This window comes from Anthonomus grandis, chromosome 2, assembly GCF_022605725.1.
Source record: "Anthonomus grandis grandis chromosome 2, icAntGran1.3, whole genome shotgun sequence".
Lineage (NCBI taxonomy): Eukaryota > Metazoa > Arthropoda > Insecta > Coleoptera > Curculionidae > Anthonomus > Anthonomus grandis.
In genome coordinates, this window is record NC_065547.1 from 42,230,842 (window position 1) to 42,249,232 (window position 18,391).

The 18,391-nt window shown below is 31.9% G+C and overlaps 2 protein-coding genes across 7 annotated transcripts in view; one reads left to right on the forward strand and one right to left on the reverse strand.

Annotated features, from left to right (window-relative positions):
• Nucleotides 1-4,006: 4,006 nt before the first annotated feature.
• Nucleotides 4,007-8,511, forward strand: LOC126750679 (uncharacterized). Of its 2 annotated transcripts, none has more exons than XM_050460358.1 (3): nt 4,007-4,150; nt 4,205-4,430; nt 8,020-8,511. In XM_050460358.1, exons 1-3 carry the CDS (start codon nt 4,085-4,087, stop codon nt 8,487-8,489), a joined length of 762 nt encoding a protein of 253 aa, XP_050316315.1. In that variant the 5' UTR covers nt 4,007-4,084; the 3' UTR covers nt 8,490-8,511. The 2 variants fall into 2 exon arrangements, with proteins under 2 accessions (XP_050316315.1, XP_050316314.1); XM_050460357.1 differs by lacking the exon at nt 8,020-8,511 and adding an exon at nt 6,519-7,010.
• Nucleotides 8,512-16,098: 7,587 nt separating this feature from the next.
• Nucleotides 16,099-18,391, reverse strand: part of LOC126750675 (tRNA (guanine(37)-N1)-methyltransferase) — a 53,008-nt gene continuing 50,715 nt past the window's right edge. For all 5 annotated transcript variants that reach the window (XM_050460351.1, XM_050460349.1, XM_050460348.1 and 2 more), the window contains 2 exons: nt 16,402-16,512; nt 16,099-16,339 (listed from right to left, as the gene is read on the reverse strand). In XM_050460351.1, coding sequence (XP_050316308.1) covers nt 16,412-16,512 — 101 coding nt within the window. In that variant the 3' untranslated portion in view covers nt 16,099-16,339; nt 16,402-16,411. The remainder of the gene's footprint in view (nt 16,340-16,401; nt 16,513-18,391) is intronic.

Consider the following 18,391-nt stretch of genomic DNA (forward strand, 5'->3'; position numbering starts at 1 on the left):
GAGTTTCTGCTGACCGAGTAAACTCCTTCTGACATGCGAGGTAAAAATCGAGGTGGAATTGTATGTAATACTCCAGGGGACGTTTGCATTAAAGTTCATGAGCATATTGCAAATTTGGAAGTAAAAAAACTCATTATGAGGGAACTTTGAGAAAATACTTACATGCTAGACTTAACATTGTGAAAATGTATGAAATGTTTACAAGGGATAACCCTCATTTAAAAGATATTGTGAAATACAATTTTTATTATCTCTACTATAAAGAAAATGTGGGTTATTCATTTGGTCGACCACAAGTAGATATATGCGGCAAATGTGAAAGTTTAAGTGCCAAATTAAATTAAAAGATATAGGTTTAAGAGAAAATGTCAAAAGGAAGCAGACTTAGTGATTCACAAGAGAAGGGCAAAGAAGTTCTATACTAGTCTAAAAACGGCAAGTGAAAACCAGGACGATAATGTAGTGGCTTTGTGTTTAAACTATATGCAGAATCTACCTCTACCCCTGATACCAGAAGTTTTCTAGGTTCAAGAAGTTTTTTACATGCGGCAACTTTTGTATACACAATTACTCTCCAAAAAAAAACTTTACCTGTACCATGAAGGAGAGGTTAATAAATCCCCCGATGAAGTGTGTTCATTTTTGTTACGTTACATACAAACTATAGTACCAAATACTATCACAAAACTTCTTCTATTTAGTGATGGAGCGGTAAGACAAAACAAAAACCACACAACTATGCAATTTCTGAAGAATTTGTGCGACAGACATCAATTGGAAAAAATTTGATATTCAAGAATGAATCTTAAAAAATAGTTTTGATGTTTTTTGCATAACGGAAACGGAAAAAAGTTTTAAGGTAATAAAAGTTTCTCTTTTTGTTGGAGTAATTTACCGCTCGCCGGTGTGCTCCGTCACGGCATCTCTTTTAAGTTTTCATTCCATATATTATCTGAAATTTCACCAATTTTTTATTGTATTTTGATTACAGGTGATATCAACATCAATTTGCTTAATGTCTCCAATCCTTTGAGTGAATGCTTCAGTTCTTACGACTTAAATCAAATTATCAATGAGCCGACTAGAGCGACTGAAACCACAGCAACACTTCTAGATCCTATTTTTACTAATAAATCTGATTTAATTTTAAATACCGGCATTATTAATACTGATTTTATATCAGATCACAGTCGAGTTTTCTGTGAACTAAACGTGACTTCTCGGTCAACTCAAGAATTATACACATACAGATGTTTTAAGTATTTTAATGATGATGCTTTCTTTGCTGATCTTAGTAAAATTGATTGGGACAGTATTTACTACATGGATAATATATGTAACATGTAATATATAGTAATAATGCTCTCAAAAAATATAAAAACAATAAAAATACAGGCAACTGGAATAATTATAAAAGGTTAAGGAAGTTTGCGTTGACATCTGACATCTTAAATTTATCAATTCCCAAGATGCGACTACTATCTAGAAGCGCTTGAAAATCGCTGGAATTCAGTCAAAATCAAAACCGCAATTACCGGATAATATCAGGGACGCAAATGATATCAATAATTATTTTCTTACAGCATTTTCTAACATTTCGGCTTATTGGGAACTTATTCAATATTTCAATTCCGGTAGATTCAGTGAGGCAAGGTTTGTTTTTTGTCTTCCATCGCCACAAGAGGTTATTATAAGCAAGCTAAAATCAAAAGCTGCTGGAGCAGACTGAATTACATTGACTATGTTAAAACTAACTATTCCGCTTTTATATATCGTTAATGTTTGCCTCGAAAGAGGATATTTCCGTATAGCCTGAAAGACAGCCGTAATATGTTCAATACCTAAAGTTAATTCTCCAACAAAACCAAAAGACTTAAGACCAATTAGTTTATTATCTGTAATTAGCAACATTTTGGAAAGGGTTATTTACAACATCAACTGTTTGCATATGTAAATGAGAATGGGTTATTATCTAGCAATCAGTCTGGATCTCGCCACGATCGACCACGATTTACTAATTTCTAAACTTAAGTTTTTTGGATCGGGAGATCGTTTTCTTTCATTCTTTGAAAACTATCTAAGAAGTTATGTCTAGGGTGCCACAAGGCTTCATTCTAGGGCCACTTTTATTTTTGCTGTATACTTTTGATTTAAACAAAGCTGTTGAATTTTCCCAAACTCAAAGTTATGCCGATGATACACAGCTTATTTATACTTTTGGTCCATTGGAATATAATGAAATTGAAGCAAATGTAAACTGAGACCTTAGAGAAATCACCATATACGGCAAGAAACACAACTTATTTTTAAATGCAGGGAAGACTAAAGTCTTACTTTTCTCCTCTATGCAACATTCTGAATTTTTAAAGGAATACCTTAACTTTGAAATGAATGGCGAAGTGTTGAAGTTCACTGAGGCTTCCAGAAATTTAGGTGTTTGTTTGGATTCTCAATTAAGATTTTCCCAACATATATTTAACTTATGCAAGGCCTGCTACTTATCGCTAAAGGTACTGTATGCGAACAAACATATTTTAAATTTTTAAGTTCGGAGAAAGCTTTGCGAGTCTTATGTTTTGTCCGAAGTATACTATTGCTTAATTTTATATTATCCATGTTTAAGTTTTGTAGACAGACAACGATTGCAAATAATCCAGAATAATTGCGGTAGATTTATTTACAACTTAAAAAAACATTAATCAGCTTTAGTGGCTTAATGTTTCTTTTTCATATCAGTACTTTTTGATAATATTTGCATTTAAACTACTTAAAACATCTGTTCCGCAGTATTTAAGATCCAAATTATCGTTTCGACAAGATATTCATCTAATACCGATTAGATCTCTACTCTTTCTATGCCGAATCATCACAAGGCAATTTTTCGACGTTGCTTTACATATAATATAGTATCATTGTATAATAAGTATATCAAACATTTTAGTTTAAAAAATCCTTTTAAATTTCGCAAAAAAAATTAAAGAAATACTTAGTTCTCAGCAAGACGTTGTTGAGGTATAGCCTGTTAATATTATGCTATTAGATTATATCGTATTTATTAATTTTTAATTTAAGAAATTTTAGGGTTAATGTTGAGTAGTTGGCCTTAAAGTCAGCCTTTTGAGAAACGTACTTTTCCTCTTGAAATTGTATTTTTCTTAATAAAGATATTTATTATTATTATTATTATTGATGGTATTACCTGTTCCACTTTTACTCTCCGAAAAAGTAACTCCGCTCTAGAGCTGCCAACTTAAAAGGCTTACTCGCTGAAAAAGTTTCAATAAATAAGAAAAAAACTTGATGACGTGCAAAAGCTTATGGAATACACCAAAGGATATGAACATTCCTATGAAGAAATCCTTATATGGCCGACTACAGAAGCTGAATGTGTCATGGACTCAGAACGTGAAAATGAATAAGGCCTTAGAAATTTATGACTTTTTTTTTAAATATATTAGGTCAAGTTTATAACTATAAAATTAGGAAGAAACCCCCTATCTAAAGGCTTTAATTTTATTATTTACGAACTAATAAATTGAAATCACTTTTATAGTTTTGAACCATTAGTTAAGGGACAGGCTTCCAAGTAACATAAAAATTAAAAAATAAAGAAAAAAATGGTTCTTATGGCGTAAAATACTTTTTTCATGTTATCTCAAAATGTAAGAATTTGGAGATATGGGCTTTCTGAAATAAACGGTTCAATTGTAAAAAAGCAAAACGCTAGACTACATAATTGGTGATGAATTCCAAGCACCCTTTTAAGTTGCGTTAGCATTCTTGAGCGGCATGGTATGTCTGTATAAATTACGGCGGGAATATTATGATGACGTTCATAATAAATGATATACTGTTATAAAAAAAATATTAGTACTAATAACCAAATATTAATTGACAAAAAAGAACAATGGTAGGTACATGTGTTTCCACGATTCGTTACGTCATATTATTTTCAGAATCTAATGTCGCAAACTTATTTTGATAAGATAAGAATTTAATTAAATTAGGAAAAACTGTCGTGTTTCACTGCATTTACCGCATTGAAAGTGTATTAAATTATCTATTTATTAGTATATAAACAAAAATGATAATGATGAAAATATCTTTAACATTATTTTTAGTTTTGAGTGGTTCCTTTTTGAGCACCCGGGTAAGTACCAAAAATTAAAATTAGATGGTTTAGTTCACACTTAGTTTCGTTCAGGCCTCATCTACAATAGGGCAACTCTTAGACGCGATTAACCAGAATTTAGGTGTTTTTGAGGAGCAGTACAACAAATTTGAAAACAGATTTTACGAAATAACCGAGGAAGGCCTCAGCAACTTATTGAATAAATTAGAAACCATTTTAGAGGAAGTGGCTGATAGTTTTCCTATTACTGAGGCTCTAGAGGCTGTAGTAAAGCTGGAACAAGAAGCCAAGGATTTAGGTATAAATTAATTATACAAAATATATGATAGTTCTATAATATATAGGGTCTTCTGGTTTAAATAATTAGCTTCAATTTAATACTGAATAGGGTGTTTTAAGCCTTAATTACACAACCATTTGTGTAAGGAGGCTAATGTAGCAAAATAAGGTCTTGAAGATGTCCCGTCATAATCCAGGTCCCTATTACCCCATTTTTTTTTTGTTTAACATTCCTGTAACATCTTATCCTCTCCTGACTTTTTAAAATTATTTTTAATTTATTGGGATTTTATAGGCTTATGTTACAACTGTTACATATTTAAGATTATATTTATAAAACAGAAATAAACGTTGTCAAAGACGTTAAATATTTCTGATCATTTTTTCACAACAAAAAAAACACTAAAAGCTTAAAATGAAATTTAATGATCAGGAAGCTTCGAATTGTGTTGACGTTAGTGAACTTTTTTCTAAGTATTTTAGTGGAGTATTTGAACCTTCTGATACACCAACTTTAATTGAGCCTACTCAATGTCAAGAATGTTTTGTAGTTAACAATACTGATATAAATGATATTAAATCCGCACTTGTATCTATGGATCCTAAAAAGAGACCTGGCCCAGACTGATTTCCTTAATTTTTTTCAACTCCTGTCCTAGTTTGTGCGAGTTTTTGCATATTATGATATGCAAAAACTCGCACTTTTGTATAATCAATGTTTATCCAGCGGCATTTTCCCAATATTTGGAAAACAGCTCAAATTGTGCCAGTATTTAAGCCTGGAGAAAAAACTTCCGTACGGAATTACAGGCCTATTTCCCTACTTAGTCACTTTGGTAAACTATTTGAATCTTTGCTGTTATTATTCTTTAAGGTCAAAGAAGCTATTGATGTTAATCAACATGTTATTTTCGAAAAAAGATCGGTACCATACTATCGGTATTGCGGACAACCCGGAATACCGATGGTGCTGTGAGGAGGATGAAACTGTTGACCATGTAGTCAGGGAGTGCCCAGCACTCACGCGCGCCAGGTTCAAATACTTGGGTAGCACTATCTTGAAGTATGTGGAGTTTATTAAGGTTTTAGGTGTGACGTTGGATTCTAGACTGGTGTTCGACGTTCATATAGAAAACATTGTCTAGAAAGCTCTAAAAAATCTCGAATTACAAAGGGTTTTAGTAATGAAACATCATTAATATTATTATATAATGCATTCGTTAAACCTACTATAGAATATGCGACAGTAGCTTGGAATCCGATGTATCACAAATATATTGATCAAATTGAAAGGGTACAACGCAAGTTTGTAAATATAGTAAATTTCCACTTTAATAGACAAAGTCATTTTTTTACTTACTATGATAACAAGTTTTATGGTATGAAGCCCTTAGAGAGTCGTAGAAAAAATTTTGATTTATAAAATTATTAATAATTTAATAGACTGCCCTTTCTGTCTGGAAAATTTACATATCAACGTTAATCTTTATATTTTGCGTAATAGATTGACCTTTAGCATCTTAAGATATTCTTCAACCTATTTGTCTAACTCTCCATTATTCAGATGCGCCCGTAGTTTTAATAATTTTCAAGAAACTAATTTGAATAAAACAGAAATATTACTACGACGCATATATGGTATTACTTAAGTATCATTAAAGGAATAAAACATTTTCATTTTATGAAACATCACTTGAATGTACTATATCCAAAGTGAAGATATAGGCAATCTCCTGGATTTATATAGCCTGCAAAAAAATGGTTTTGTACAATTTTTTCCTATATCCTCTTAACCGACATAACTACAAGCCTTTAAAGGATGTCTCTCAATCACGGTGCTTGAGCTTTTAAAAAGTCTGGTAAAAAAATCCTTATGCAATAACTGACTTTTTATATATATTTTTTTAATAATCCTCTCAAACATTTCTAAAGATACATTCCCAAATTTGGAAGATTAAAACATTGATAGAATTTTGACGGTATGTTTTCTGTACTATCAGAGTCTTATACCCAAAAACCTCCCTATACTAAAGATGAGTGTTGTGTAGTAATTCTAAGTAGGATATCCTGCATAGATAAACAAGACTAATTCATAAATCCCTTTTAGGCGTGGATATTACATCTTGCACCAGAAATGTCGATTTTGGAATACAACAGCTGCACGAAAGAGCCGACACTATAATCGACTTAAACAAAACATACGTTCTCTACATCAACCAATGGAACTCTGCTACAAACACGGATCTGACCTCGATAAAAAGTGCAATAAAAAATTACCAAAATGAAACAAACCAGTGTCTGAAAAACCTGGAGCAAGCCTCCATCGTTAAAGTGTGTCTGTTGCAAGTGCTGAGTCAGTTAAACATGTCTGTAGCTCTTTTGGAGTCTCAGAGTGAAATTGCATTTAATAGTGCGAGTGTTTATATGGAGCAAATGGACACGGCTGTCACAGGAATCTTTGAGGAACGTGTACAGAATTGGCCTGAGAAGGTTGATAATATGGTGGATTATTTGAGTGAATGTGCTGAGAATATTTTTAATAAGAATGATACTGTAATATCGAGTTTTGAATATTAATAAAATTTGGGTTATTTGTTAAGAGTTTTTCATTTGATAAGCAGCATATTTATTTAGAGAGCTTAAGTAGCTCTTTTTGCTGAATAGCACAATTTATTCAATTACTTTTCACGATATATAGATAACATATGATTTGCATTGAATATCCAATGGATTATCGGTTTAGGATATCCATGTATATTATCCTATTGTTGGGTAAGTTGAAACTGCGGATTTCTTAAAAGAATAATAATAAAATTGCAACGATTGATCTTTTGATAAATTATTTTTAGGCCGTTTGACACGACTACTGGGGTGCTAGGGAGAAAATGACTTGGACTCTGTAGCAGACTCTGATGATATGCCTTTATCTTATTTTCTTCTGAGCACAAGCAGCACACAAAAGAATTCTGGAAACCAAGCAATAATACTACCATCCCCTTCCAATGCAATAAATCTTTTGACACCAGAAAAGCCTTCTACATCAACACAAGTTTCCAGCAAAATTCCATCGGTGACACCTGAACAAATTATTCCGTTTCCGAAAAGAAAGGAAGAACAGAAAAGGAGGCGTCAAGGTAAAAAGTCTACAATTCTGTCCAGTACGCCCAACAGGAATAAATTGGAAGCACTGGCTGAAGAAAAATTAAGAAAGGAATGCCTGGAATCCAAAACCTGCGCCAAGAGAAAAATTACTGATCAGGTCGAAGGGTTAAAGAAACAGAAATATAAGTCGAACGCATGTCCGGGCTGCCTCGGGTCGTATGAAGAACCGCCGGTTGAGTCCTGGATCCAGTGCAATTACTGAGTGGTGGCACGAAAGCTGTACGGCATATGAGAATATTGGACCTTTTCAGTGCAAATTTTGTGATTAAATTAGTTACGGATATTTGCCCCATATCAATCGGACTTTTACCCCGTGGGTGGGGCAAAAGTCTTATTTTGTATTTTCAAATATGTTATTTTTTCTGATGAATAAAAACGTATTTTTAAATATTCTAAGTAGGATATCCTGCATAGATAAACAAGACTAATTCATAAATCCCTTTTAGGCGTGGATATTACATCTTGCACCAGAAATGTCGATTTTGGAATACAACAGCTGCACGAAAGAGCCGACACTATAATCGACTTAAACAAAACATACGTTCTCTACATCAACCAATGGAACTCTGCTACAAACACGGATCTGAACTCAATAAAAAGCGCATTAAAAAATTACCAAAATGAAACAAACCAGTGTCTGAAAAACCTGGAGCAAGCCTCCATCGTTAAAGTGTGTCTGTTGCAAGTGCTGAGTCAGTTAAACATGTCTGTAGCTCTTTTGGAGTCTCAGAGTGAAATTGCATTTAATAGTGCGAGTGTTTATATGGAGCAAATGGACACGGCTGTCACAGGAATCTTTGAGGAACGTGTACAGAATTGGCCTGAGAAGGTTGATAATATGGTGGATTATTTGAGTGAATGTGCTGAGAATATTTTTAATAAGAATGATACTGTAATATCGAGTTTTGAATATTAATAAAATTTGGGTTATTTGTTAAGAGTTTTTCATTTGATAAGCAGCATATTTATTTCGACAGCTCTTATTGCTGAATTGCACAATTTATTCAATTAATGTTTACGATATAGATAACACATGATTTGCATTGGATATCCAATGGATTACCGGTTTAGGATATCCATGTATATTATCCTATTGATGGGTAAGTTGAAACTACGGATTTCTAAAAAGAATAATATTAAAATTGCGTCGATTGATTGCTCTTTTAAATTATTTTTAGGCCGTTTGACATAAGTACTGGGGTCGTAGAAAGAACTATAATGCTTAATTGGTTTTTATTGTTTTCGATGTTATCAAAGTTCAAAGTACCAGCAAAAAGAATTTCTAAAATGCTTACAGCATTTCTATTACTAGCTTAGCTATTAACAGCGATAAGTGGCAAACCATACCCTATCCTGACTGTCTGATGTCAATACGCAACTTTATTTGGAAACGTGTGTCTATTGGCCCTTAAATTGTTGGTTCTTTTTGGTTATGAAAAAATTTGCAGGCTTTGCTTTAACATACTTTATAATTATTTACCTGAAAGAAGCTAATTATAAACGTTCAATTTTTTTATCAAATCAATAAAAATGCAATGTTTGAATTATAAAATTTGGAAAACGAAAGTGCCACAAATAGAAAGGTTTTCATTAACATCCTTTGGCCTAATCATAACTAATATATCACGTTACTAAATATTTACAAGGAAACATAATTGTCACAACATTACAGAGATTCAAAAATACATAAGATTTATAAAGTTAGAGAGGTAAAGTAGTGAAACGGAATAATTTAAACTTCTTCTGAAACCTGACCTAGTCCTAAAGCAGCCCACTCCATGAGAATGCGGTTTGGCCAACATACTAGTTCTTACTAAAGAATTATTAAAATGGTAGAATAAAACTACCTGATTAGTTTGTCTGCATTGAACATGAAACCTATTTTATTTAAAAGTAAAGGGCAAAAGCTAATAGAATAATGAATATCATAAAACGTCTTTAAATCCTTGTATTTGCGACGAGTTTCCAAGCTTTTTAAATTTCGAGATGACTCTAATTGTTGGTAATTAAACTCATCTAGATAATTAATAAACAGTCCATTCTATTTAAAAGTCACATATCTTAGAAATTGTTGTTGCACGCCACAAAGTTATATTAAGAAGCTTTTTTCCAAAAATCACATCTTGCAATTTTTCGTTGAATGTCAAGAGCGTTGAATCAGAAACACAATTATTATACACTAAACAAAATAACTTTAGACTACTAAAAACATTTATTTACACTGAACTATTCATTTCAATTCAAAAAGTCGCGCCATTATTCAGACTTCAACTACCGCCTAGCGGCTGTTTCGGAATGTTCCCTGGGACATCCAGAGATGTCGCGCGATAGCTCGCCACTTGCGCTATCGACATAATTTTCGAATTTTTCACATTTAAGTGTGTATTAAAGTCACTGTACTGGAAATCTATTCGTCTTCTGAAAATAACAAATACCCCGGAGCATATTTGGTGATTAGTATACTGTTTAGTGACTGTTAAATCTATAGTCCATTTTCTAACAAAGGTAAAATGTTAAAAAAAAGCATCTAGTTGTGGTAATAGTAGTAGAATGCGTGTATACAGGTTAGGGAATTAAAGATTATGCATTGTCCAACATAAGAGCAGCACTACTTCCTCTCCTTGATGAGTATGTAATTTATTCTTCGAATGTAATTTATTCAAAAAAATCTACACAATTACTATTAAACAGGTTAGAATTACTGCCTTAACAGTTGTCAGGGACATATATGCTGTTTTTGTCACTTTTTAATGTACATCACTCCTGTTCCTGCTCCTCAACCTCTTCATAAGCAACCTCTTGACCATCACCCTGTGACGATATGCCGATGACACCGCCATTATATCCGCCGCCGCCTCCCCCCTCAGTTTACATTTGACATTAATCTTTTATGGATTTGTGTATGCTCTTGTATGTTCCAAACTTTTCAACAATTTTTAATTTTTGTTTTGGATATTTGATGTTATTTTAATTTTCTTCAAGATATTACGCAACTAAATAAAATTTAATTGGATAAGGAAAAAGAAGGTTTTTCAGTCGTTGGTTGTCCAATCCAAACATTTTTTCGCAAAGTTGCGTCGGGCCTTCTAGTTCTTCCTGCTGATTAGCGGTTTTTTAGCGGCTATTCTACTTATTAGCTAATAATCCTGCTTCCCTAAGACATCTTTATATGATCTTAGAACTAATATTAACATTAGTCGATTCACTTAAAATTTTATTTGCCGATTTGTGAGGAACAGGCTGGACAATTTTTACATAAGTTAAAAACTATTAACAGATCTCACGTAAAGCAAAATAAATGAGGCGTTCCGCATCAAAATTATCCCCTTAAGTGAGTTTTTAGAAAATTAAGAAAAACCATTAAAGATCTTACCACTGGCCAAATCCTTACTTTTTTTATACACATTTATAAGACTTTAGATAACTTTTAAGTTGTGATACTTTTAAATATATTTTGCCCAGTTATTAAATATTTAATTTTCCTTTGGATAAGGTGGGTTTTGAAACGTCTAAGTGGAAAAGGCGAGTTTTGCAACACACACAATGTGTTTTACATAGAAAGCAATGCTCAAATAAGGGGTCAAAAAACATTTTGTTTAAATTTTTATTATATGTTTTATTGTAAAATAAGCAAAGTTTAATCAATATTTACTCTAATAACAACGCTAAACTTTAGGTTCCTAATTTTCACTGTAATTTTCTTCACATAACTCTTCGGGTTCTTCAGCTATACCATTTGGTGCTACTTCCTCGCCAGCAGCCCCAGAGATAGTTAACAGATTTTTGTAAAACTATAGGTCCCCCCTATTAACCCATTCTTCACCAAAAATTTTTTGTTAAAAGCTTCTCTACACCAAGTAACTTTTCAGGTTTTTTGTATAACTGTGGGGCCAAAATTATAAAAGTTTTTTCCTCTCTTTAAAATCTGTTTTGAAGCTCCAGTATCTAAATTATAAAATATTTCGCCCCTTACTAAAACATTGTTCAACGAATTTTTGGTTATTATAAACCTTTTTGCCTCAGAAAACTTAAAGTGCCAAGATCCAACATTTTTAAAATATTTTGCTGCCTCCAGAGAATAAGAGTAATCTCAACTTAGGTGACTGCAAATTGTTAATTGAGATATATCTATAAAAAACATTTTTTATATTTTTCTTGTGAATTACTGGCAACTTTCATTCAACCAAATACCGAACAACCAGTATAATAAGTTCAAATGCCGCGTCTCGTGACTTATGATCTGTATTTCAAAATTTTATTAAGAAAATTTGAATATGGTTTACGTTCGGGATCGCTACGAGACGTCTTAAGAATCAATAAAAAAATAATAATGTCTGTGGCTCGTTTATTTCGCCCGGGCGTAAAAACACTCGAACGAAACTGAACTTTTTCGAGGCATAAAATCGTACTTTATTGGACACTAAAAAAATTTTGTTTAAACATTTATTTTGTTGGTTTGACTTTTTTACGCGCTTCTACGTGCCCCGCGGGCCTCCCCCCTCGTTTTATATAGGGGGCCAGCCGCATAAAATTCCACCATTTCGGGATTTTATATAGTGAATATAAAAGTTCGGAATATATTTAATTTTTGGCGAATATGGATCTCGGGACGGGCTTTATGATGAGGAAAGCAGTAAAGATTCGGACACCGTGATTTACTGCCTTTTAATATTAACTGTTTGCGAGAAGTAATAATACTAATAAGAAGGCAGAGGGCAAAAAACTTATATAAAATATATATTTTTTTTAAATTGGCGTTATTTATGGCGTCATGGAGATGAGTGCGACAGAATCAGAGACAAACAACAAACTTTTACAGTCGCTCAAAAATAATTGGCCCTAACATCATGTTTCTCTTTTGTTATGTGTTTTTTAATTTTTATTTATAGCAGGTCACACCTTTTCATAGGCAAATCTATTATTCCAACTGGTTGTAATGTGATCTGTGTAGGTCTAGGCCTGATGATGCTCCGATAGGAGCGAAACACGTGTAGCTTTTAAAAAAATTACATGGATTTGATGAGACCTTGACTTTGTGTTCTTACCTTTATTATGTTTTTGTTTGGTCTCTTGAAGAAAAATGGATGACACGTTTCTAAATCTATTATTCACCTTAAATCCTGCCATCTAAAGACCAATTTTGAAAATGTATTATATTTTATATAAATCTTTATTTACAACATTCTTTCTTTTTATAAATATTTATTTTTCAATCTATATTCATTTTTTCTATAGATATACGCTATAGCATTTCCTATCGCTCTTTCAACCGTATTTTAAAAGTGTTTCTTGTTCAGCGAGATTTGTATTCACCAAAAAATTGCTCTATTTTATGATAGTTAGGTTGATTTTAAAATTATTTATCTGACTTCCAAATTATGTTGAGTAGACAATGCTTTAAAAGCAGCAAATAATTGATATATAGGGTGATTGATGGTACATATGTTAGCCGTCAAAAAAAAAGAAATTTGAACGTAGCATTTTTCTGAAAATTTGGCATACAACACCTTTGATTTCTTAAAGAAAACACTTTTGAATCCCTGCTCCATTTTGAGTTTTTTTTTTAATCATACTTTTCTATGCATATGGGGTTTTTGAGAAAAAAAATTGCGTGTCTTTTGTTAAAAACCAAGGAACCAATTGTTTGTTTCTCAGCTATTTAAGTTACTAAAAAGCTTAAATTTTTAACATCACTTTAAGAGACTATTTTGATTAACTTCCTATAGCGTAATTTAATCAGCATTATAGAGGATCCTCGAAAATTAAATTAAAGGCTGTCATTTACCAAAACGGTCAGAAGCTCATTTAAATAGAACACCCTCTATTTTATTTTATAAAATACCTCTCATTTAATATAACATATTCCTATACCTAAGTAGCCGCGTTTTAGAAATAAATACTTATTTTCGTAAAATTTGATAATTTTGTAAATTACTTAGTTAGCTATTAAAATGTCGCCATGGTATAATAAGTAACAGTTTTTCAAAAAAATATACGGGGTTTTAAATTTTTTAAATTTTTTTTTTAAATTTTACAAAAATAACGTTTTACAAATTTCTGCACATATTCCAAGTAAAATTGGACTAGACACCTATTTCTGCGTTCTGTAAAAAAAATTGTTCTAGACTGAGTGATCTAATTGCCACAGGTATCCTGTTATACAACCTTAGAGAATAATGATTAAGAGAAAAACCTTTGGTGGTTGATAGATGATATATCTTCATTAGTCCTTGTCCTTGTAATAAAACAAATATGTATACACAAGGTAGTGTCAAAATTTCCAAATCTCTAAATGCAGAACTGATATCCTCTCTATAGCCAAGACCAACGAGACCTTTGACAGCCCTTTGTTGAATAGCACATAAATGGTCCATTTGTGCTGAATGCCCCCATGTAGTAGCACATTCTACTCTGAAGCAAATTAGAAGCATTTTCTGGTCTATGACTACAGAACAGATCCCTGCGAAACGCCAAGGTCGCATACCTCAAAATCAGAGAGAATATTATTATAAATTCCAGCCTATATGCAGCGTGCTATGTAAGATTCAATATTAAAGCTTAATAAAAAGAGAGATAAAATAACAATGCTTGAACTTAAATAACAAAATAATGTGGGAGACGCAGTCGAAGGCCTTCAACAGGTTACAAAAGAAGGATCCCACAAATAAATCTCCTTCATAGCTCAATCCATAGATAAATAGCTTCAAAGTTGCTATTGCATTCTGGGTAGTCCTGTTTTTCCTCTACCCAAATTGGCTTCTTGTGAGAAGATCATTATGTTAAAAAGATACTTATGTAATTTTCAATTTTCTTAAAATCCCCATCTGTGTGCAATTGTGTAGCTTTTTTACCAATTATGGGAAAGTCCCTTCCAAAAATGCATTAAATAATTTTGTCTGATAAGTAAATCTTGACTTCTCTTAAGTATTGTAACACTCATGTCATAAATATCACAACTTGCTGAGTTTTTTAACCCTACCGGTTATGGCATCACGAACTTGAATTTCTGAAATAGTGGAAAAAGAAAATGACTGAGAGAAAGACTGAAGACTGTACTTTTATATTCTGTAAATATGAAGAAAAATTTTTAATATTAGATAGTAAATTTGATGCTATCTTGCTTGCTATATCTCTGAAAAAAATGTGTTAAAATCAATAGGGCTTATGTTTGATGAAGATTCTTTTCCGGTCTGTTATATACCTTAGTACATGGGACATTAATTCATAAATTAATGTGTTAGGTACTTATATTTTAGTATTATACAAAATCATAGGACATATTCCTGAGGTCAAAATAAGCCAATTTAAAGCATATAAGTATCGACCTGTACAAACATTGTTGCCTGGCGATAACGAAAAAAGTCTTACTTTTTGCAACTGGTTACGCCATGCATATAAAGCAAATGATAATAAAGTGTATAATTTGGAGCGACGAAGATAATATTTGAAACAAAGTCTTAAGAAAATCTTTCTCTTACTAATCCCATCAGGAACCCTCAAAATCAGTTTAGTATATAAACGTGTGGTGCGGGTTAATCGGAAGCCAAATAATAGGAACTGTGTTTTACGATGGCACTTTGACTGGAAAGAGATTTGTTGACCTCATATGTGGAGCGTTAAAAAATTATTTGGATAATATTAACTTGGAGAGACGCGGAAACAAGTCTATTTCCAACAGGATAAATGATGTAAGAATATTACCTAATAGACTGTTTAACGATAAAAGGATTGCGATTCGTTGGCCTACTAGGTCATCAGACCTAACCTCTCTCCACTTTTATTTTCGGGGTTACATAAAGAATGAAATGTATAAAAAAATAGAGGTGCAATTCATTGGCACCAAAAAAAAATTGCCATCTGGAGGTATAAACAGCTCTTCATTTTTCTTTTCCTATACTGTTGTGGATATTTTAAAAAATATGATTCAAAATCAGCACAACAGCAAAAGAAAAATAGAAAGAGGATTACAGTAGAGCCCGGCAAGAATATTTCAGTAAATTTGGTTCATGCACCTCAAAGATTGCACAAAATCCAAATTACGTGACTATTGAAAGCAAATTACCACCTTATCATCTTCCTCCGATGAGATCAATGTTAGGAATTTTTTAACTCCGAAAATACGTATATTAAAAATGCCTTCGTTAAGTAAAAAATTAAAACATAATCATTTTAAAGTTTCACAAAATCCCCCGAAGGAAAAGACTGTGAAATACTGTTATTTTAATTAAGTCCATAATATCGCCGCATTATGGGATTATTTTGGACTCCTTCTTATACAAAGGCTAAATTATCTTTGTCCAATTTCAGATGCAGACTTTTTGTGAGAATTACCTAGAGCTACAAAAAATGTCCAGATCCAACCCGTTCTACTTTATTATTTTAATTTAACCGTTAATGGTTTTTTTGTCTTCGTAGAAGCTGGATGAACTTAATTTTAACACTTTAAATGTTGGATTTCTGAAGTTTTCTCCACCAAGATAGTGAATGCCTAGTCTAAAAAGGTTGGTTAAACTCAAACACATTACTAAACAAAATAATATATTTAAAGAAAAAAACTTAAGCCTACAACTGCATCGTCTCCATCTTGTCAACAGCCTCTTTATTTACTTTTTCCGTGTTTTCATCTAAATTAATTGAACTAGGCAGCTTAGTAGCCTTCTTTTCCGATACTTGTTTCACCTCGGGTGCTGATTTTCTTAATTTCTCTTGAAGCCCGTCCAAAGCTTTGTCTATTTCAATAACCTTCTCTTTGGATTTTGCTTTTAACTGAAATTTTCATAAATTAATTATTTCAATAAAATACGTTCAATGTTTATTGAAAAACGTACATTTTTCAAGTCACTCTTTACCACTTTCGCTTTGGCCTTCATTTTCAGACTCTTGGCTCCCGTCACTTTGAAAACACTGTTGGTTTTCTTCTTGTTTTTGCCCATTTTTATCTGTTAGAAAAAAAAATGTTGTTAGGGAATTTAATGACCTATTTTTACAATGGAACAATGTAAATGTAGCAAAGGAATATGTAGATATTACGTCTAAGGGGCATTGGTAGATATTACATTTAATACAAAGTTTTTAAATATTATGAATCTACACTAATAAGCTTGGGATATTTAAAGTTTTTTACTTGCATGAGTACGTCTTATTTCTAGTATGTTGTTGTATTATGGTAAGTGTAAATAAACTAAACACAATAATTTTTCAATTTTTTAAAGCAGTGGTGTCTAAAAATGACATCTTTAATAAAAAAATACCGAATTTTACCAAAAATACGCCAAAATAACAAAAATTGCTTAAACATTTTATATTAAAATAGTGCAGTGGTTGCGTCTCCTGAAAAAACTACTTTGTAAATTTCTCTGTAAAGAAATGCGCAAAAGTGCCTAAAAATACGTAATTTTTTGTTCTTATAGTGTCCATTTTAATCTGATAATATTCTCTATAAATTTATTAATAAATCAGAAAAAAAGGAGGAATTATAAAAAAAAATTAATATTAAGATATCTAATATCAATCGATAGGACAACTAATAATCGTAAGTCTAGCCATAGTTCATCCGAACCTAAAAATTCTTTCGATACATTCAGAGTTATTCCAGTGACCAATTGTACATAAAATATTTATCTAAAAATAATTTAAATGAATATTCACAAATTTTCAGATACAATGACAACATTTAAGGTTCTCATTATTATGATATTGAGGATTTTATTAGCTCAAGTTATTTCCTATATAAACGATACAATAATAATTTTTTTTTAAAGTTGGAATGATTTAAGGACAACAGGTAAAGCAGAAATTCTAAAAGTTGTCACCTTAAAGCTTTTCATTAGCTATTAGCATTATTATACATTTTATATAATATTAATTTTCTAGGCATAGGTTAGTAAATACTTATAATTAAAATTTACATTACGAATTGTCTTTTGTATTGCTCTACACTCTATTATATATTATTGATAAACAGTAATTAAATTCATATAGATATTGAATATCTGGGTTCACATGTTTTCTTTCTTTCTTTTCAATTGTACATTATACTTTTGAGAAAAAACCTTATGTACTGATTACAGTTGTATATACCTGTACTTCTATGAAAATTCAAATTATATAATACAACCTTCTCGAATATAGGAAAAGTACCTTTACCTTTATTTAGCTTATACAGCTGACTGTAATATTTTAAAAACAATGAGTTGTTTTGGTAAATTGTAATTTTCATAATTTTTATTTGCTTCTGTAATTTTACTTATAAAAAAAAGGTATGGAATGTATATAACTTTTTCCAAAATTTAAAATAAAAATTTGAAGGCGAAAAATGAAATACACCATTTTCTCAAAAAAAAATCCTTCTTTGATACAAAAATTGTTGCAGGATTAATTACGCTTTAGACGGGATCTGGAGAATCCCAACTTTTATTCATTTGGTTAAAATATTTAAAAATGACTTTATTCTAAATTTTTCTTTCAAAACTGAGACACCCACCATAATTACAATTGCCTTCGACTCTTAATGGAATTCGCCAATATTTTTCATTAAACCACTATCAATATTATCACCATTTTAATTCTTTGTTATTGTTTACAATATGCTGTGCATGGAGAAGATTTCACGGCAATTGAATTGGTCAACCGGTTTACTAAAGCGGACGCCAGTGGCGCCGCGTGTCGAATTATTACGATTTGGCCCGTAATTGTACTTTCTAGACTAGGCACTCTATGGTTTGCTTATTAGTGACCTATGTATGGGTTTTGGTTGGGCCCATAGCGGCTAAACCCATAAAGTAACGAGTGAAGTTCCTCAATCTCCGGTCTTGCGCC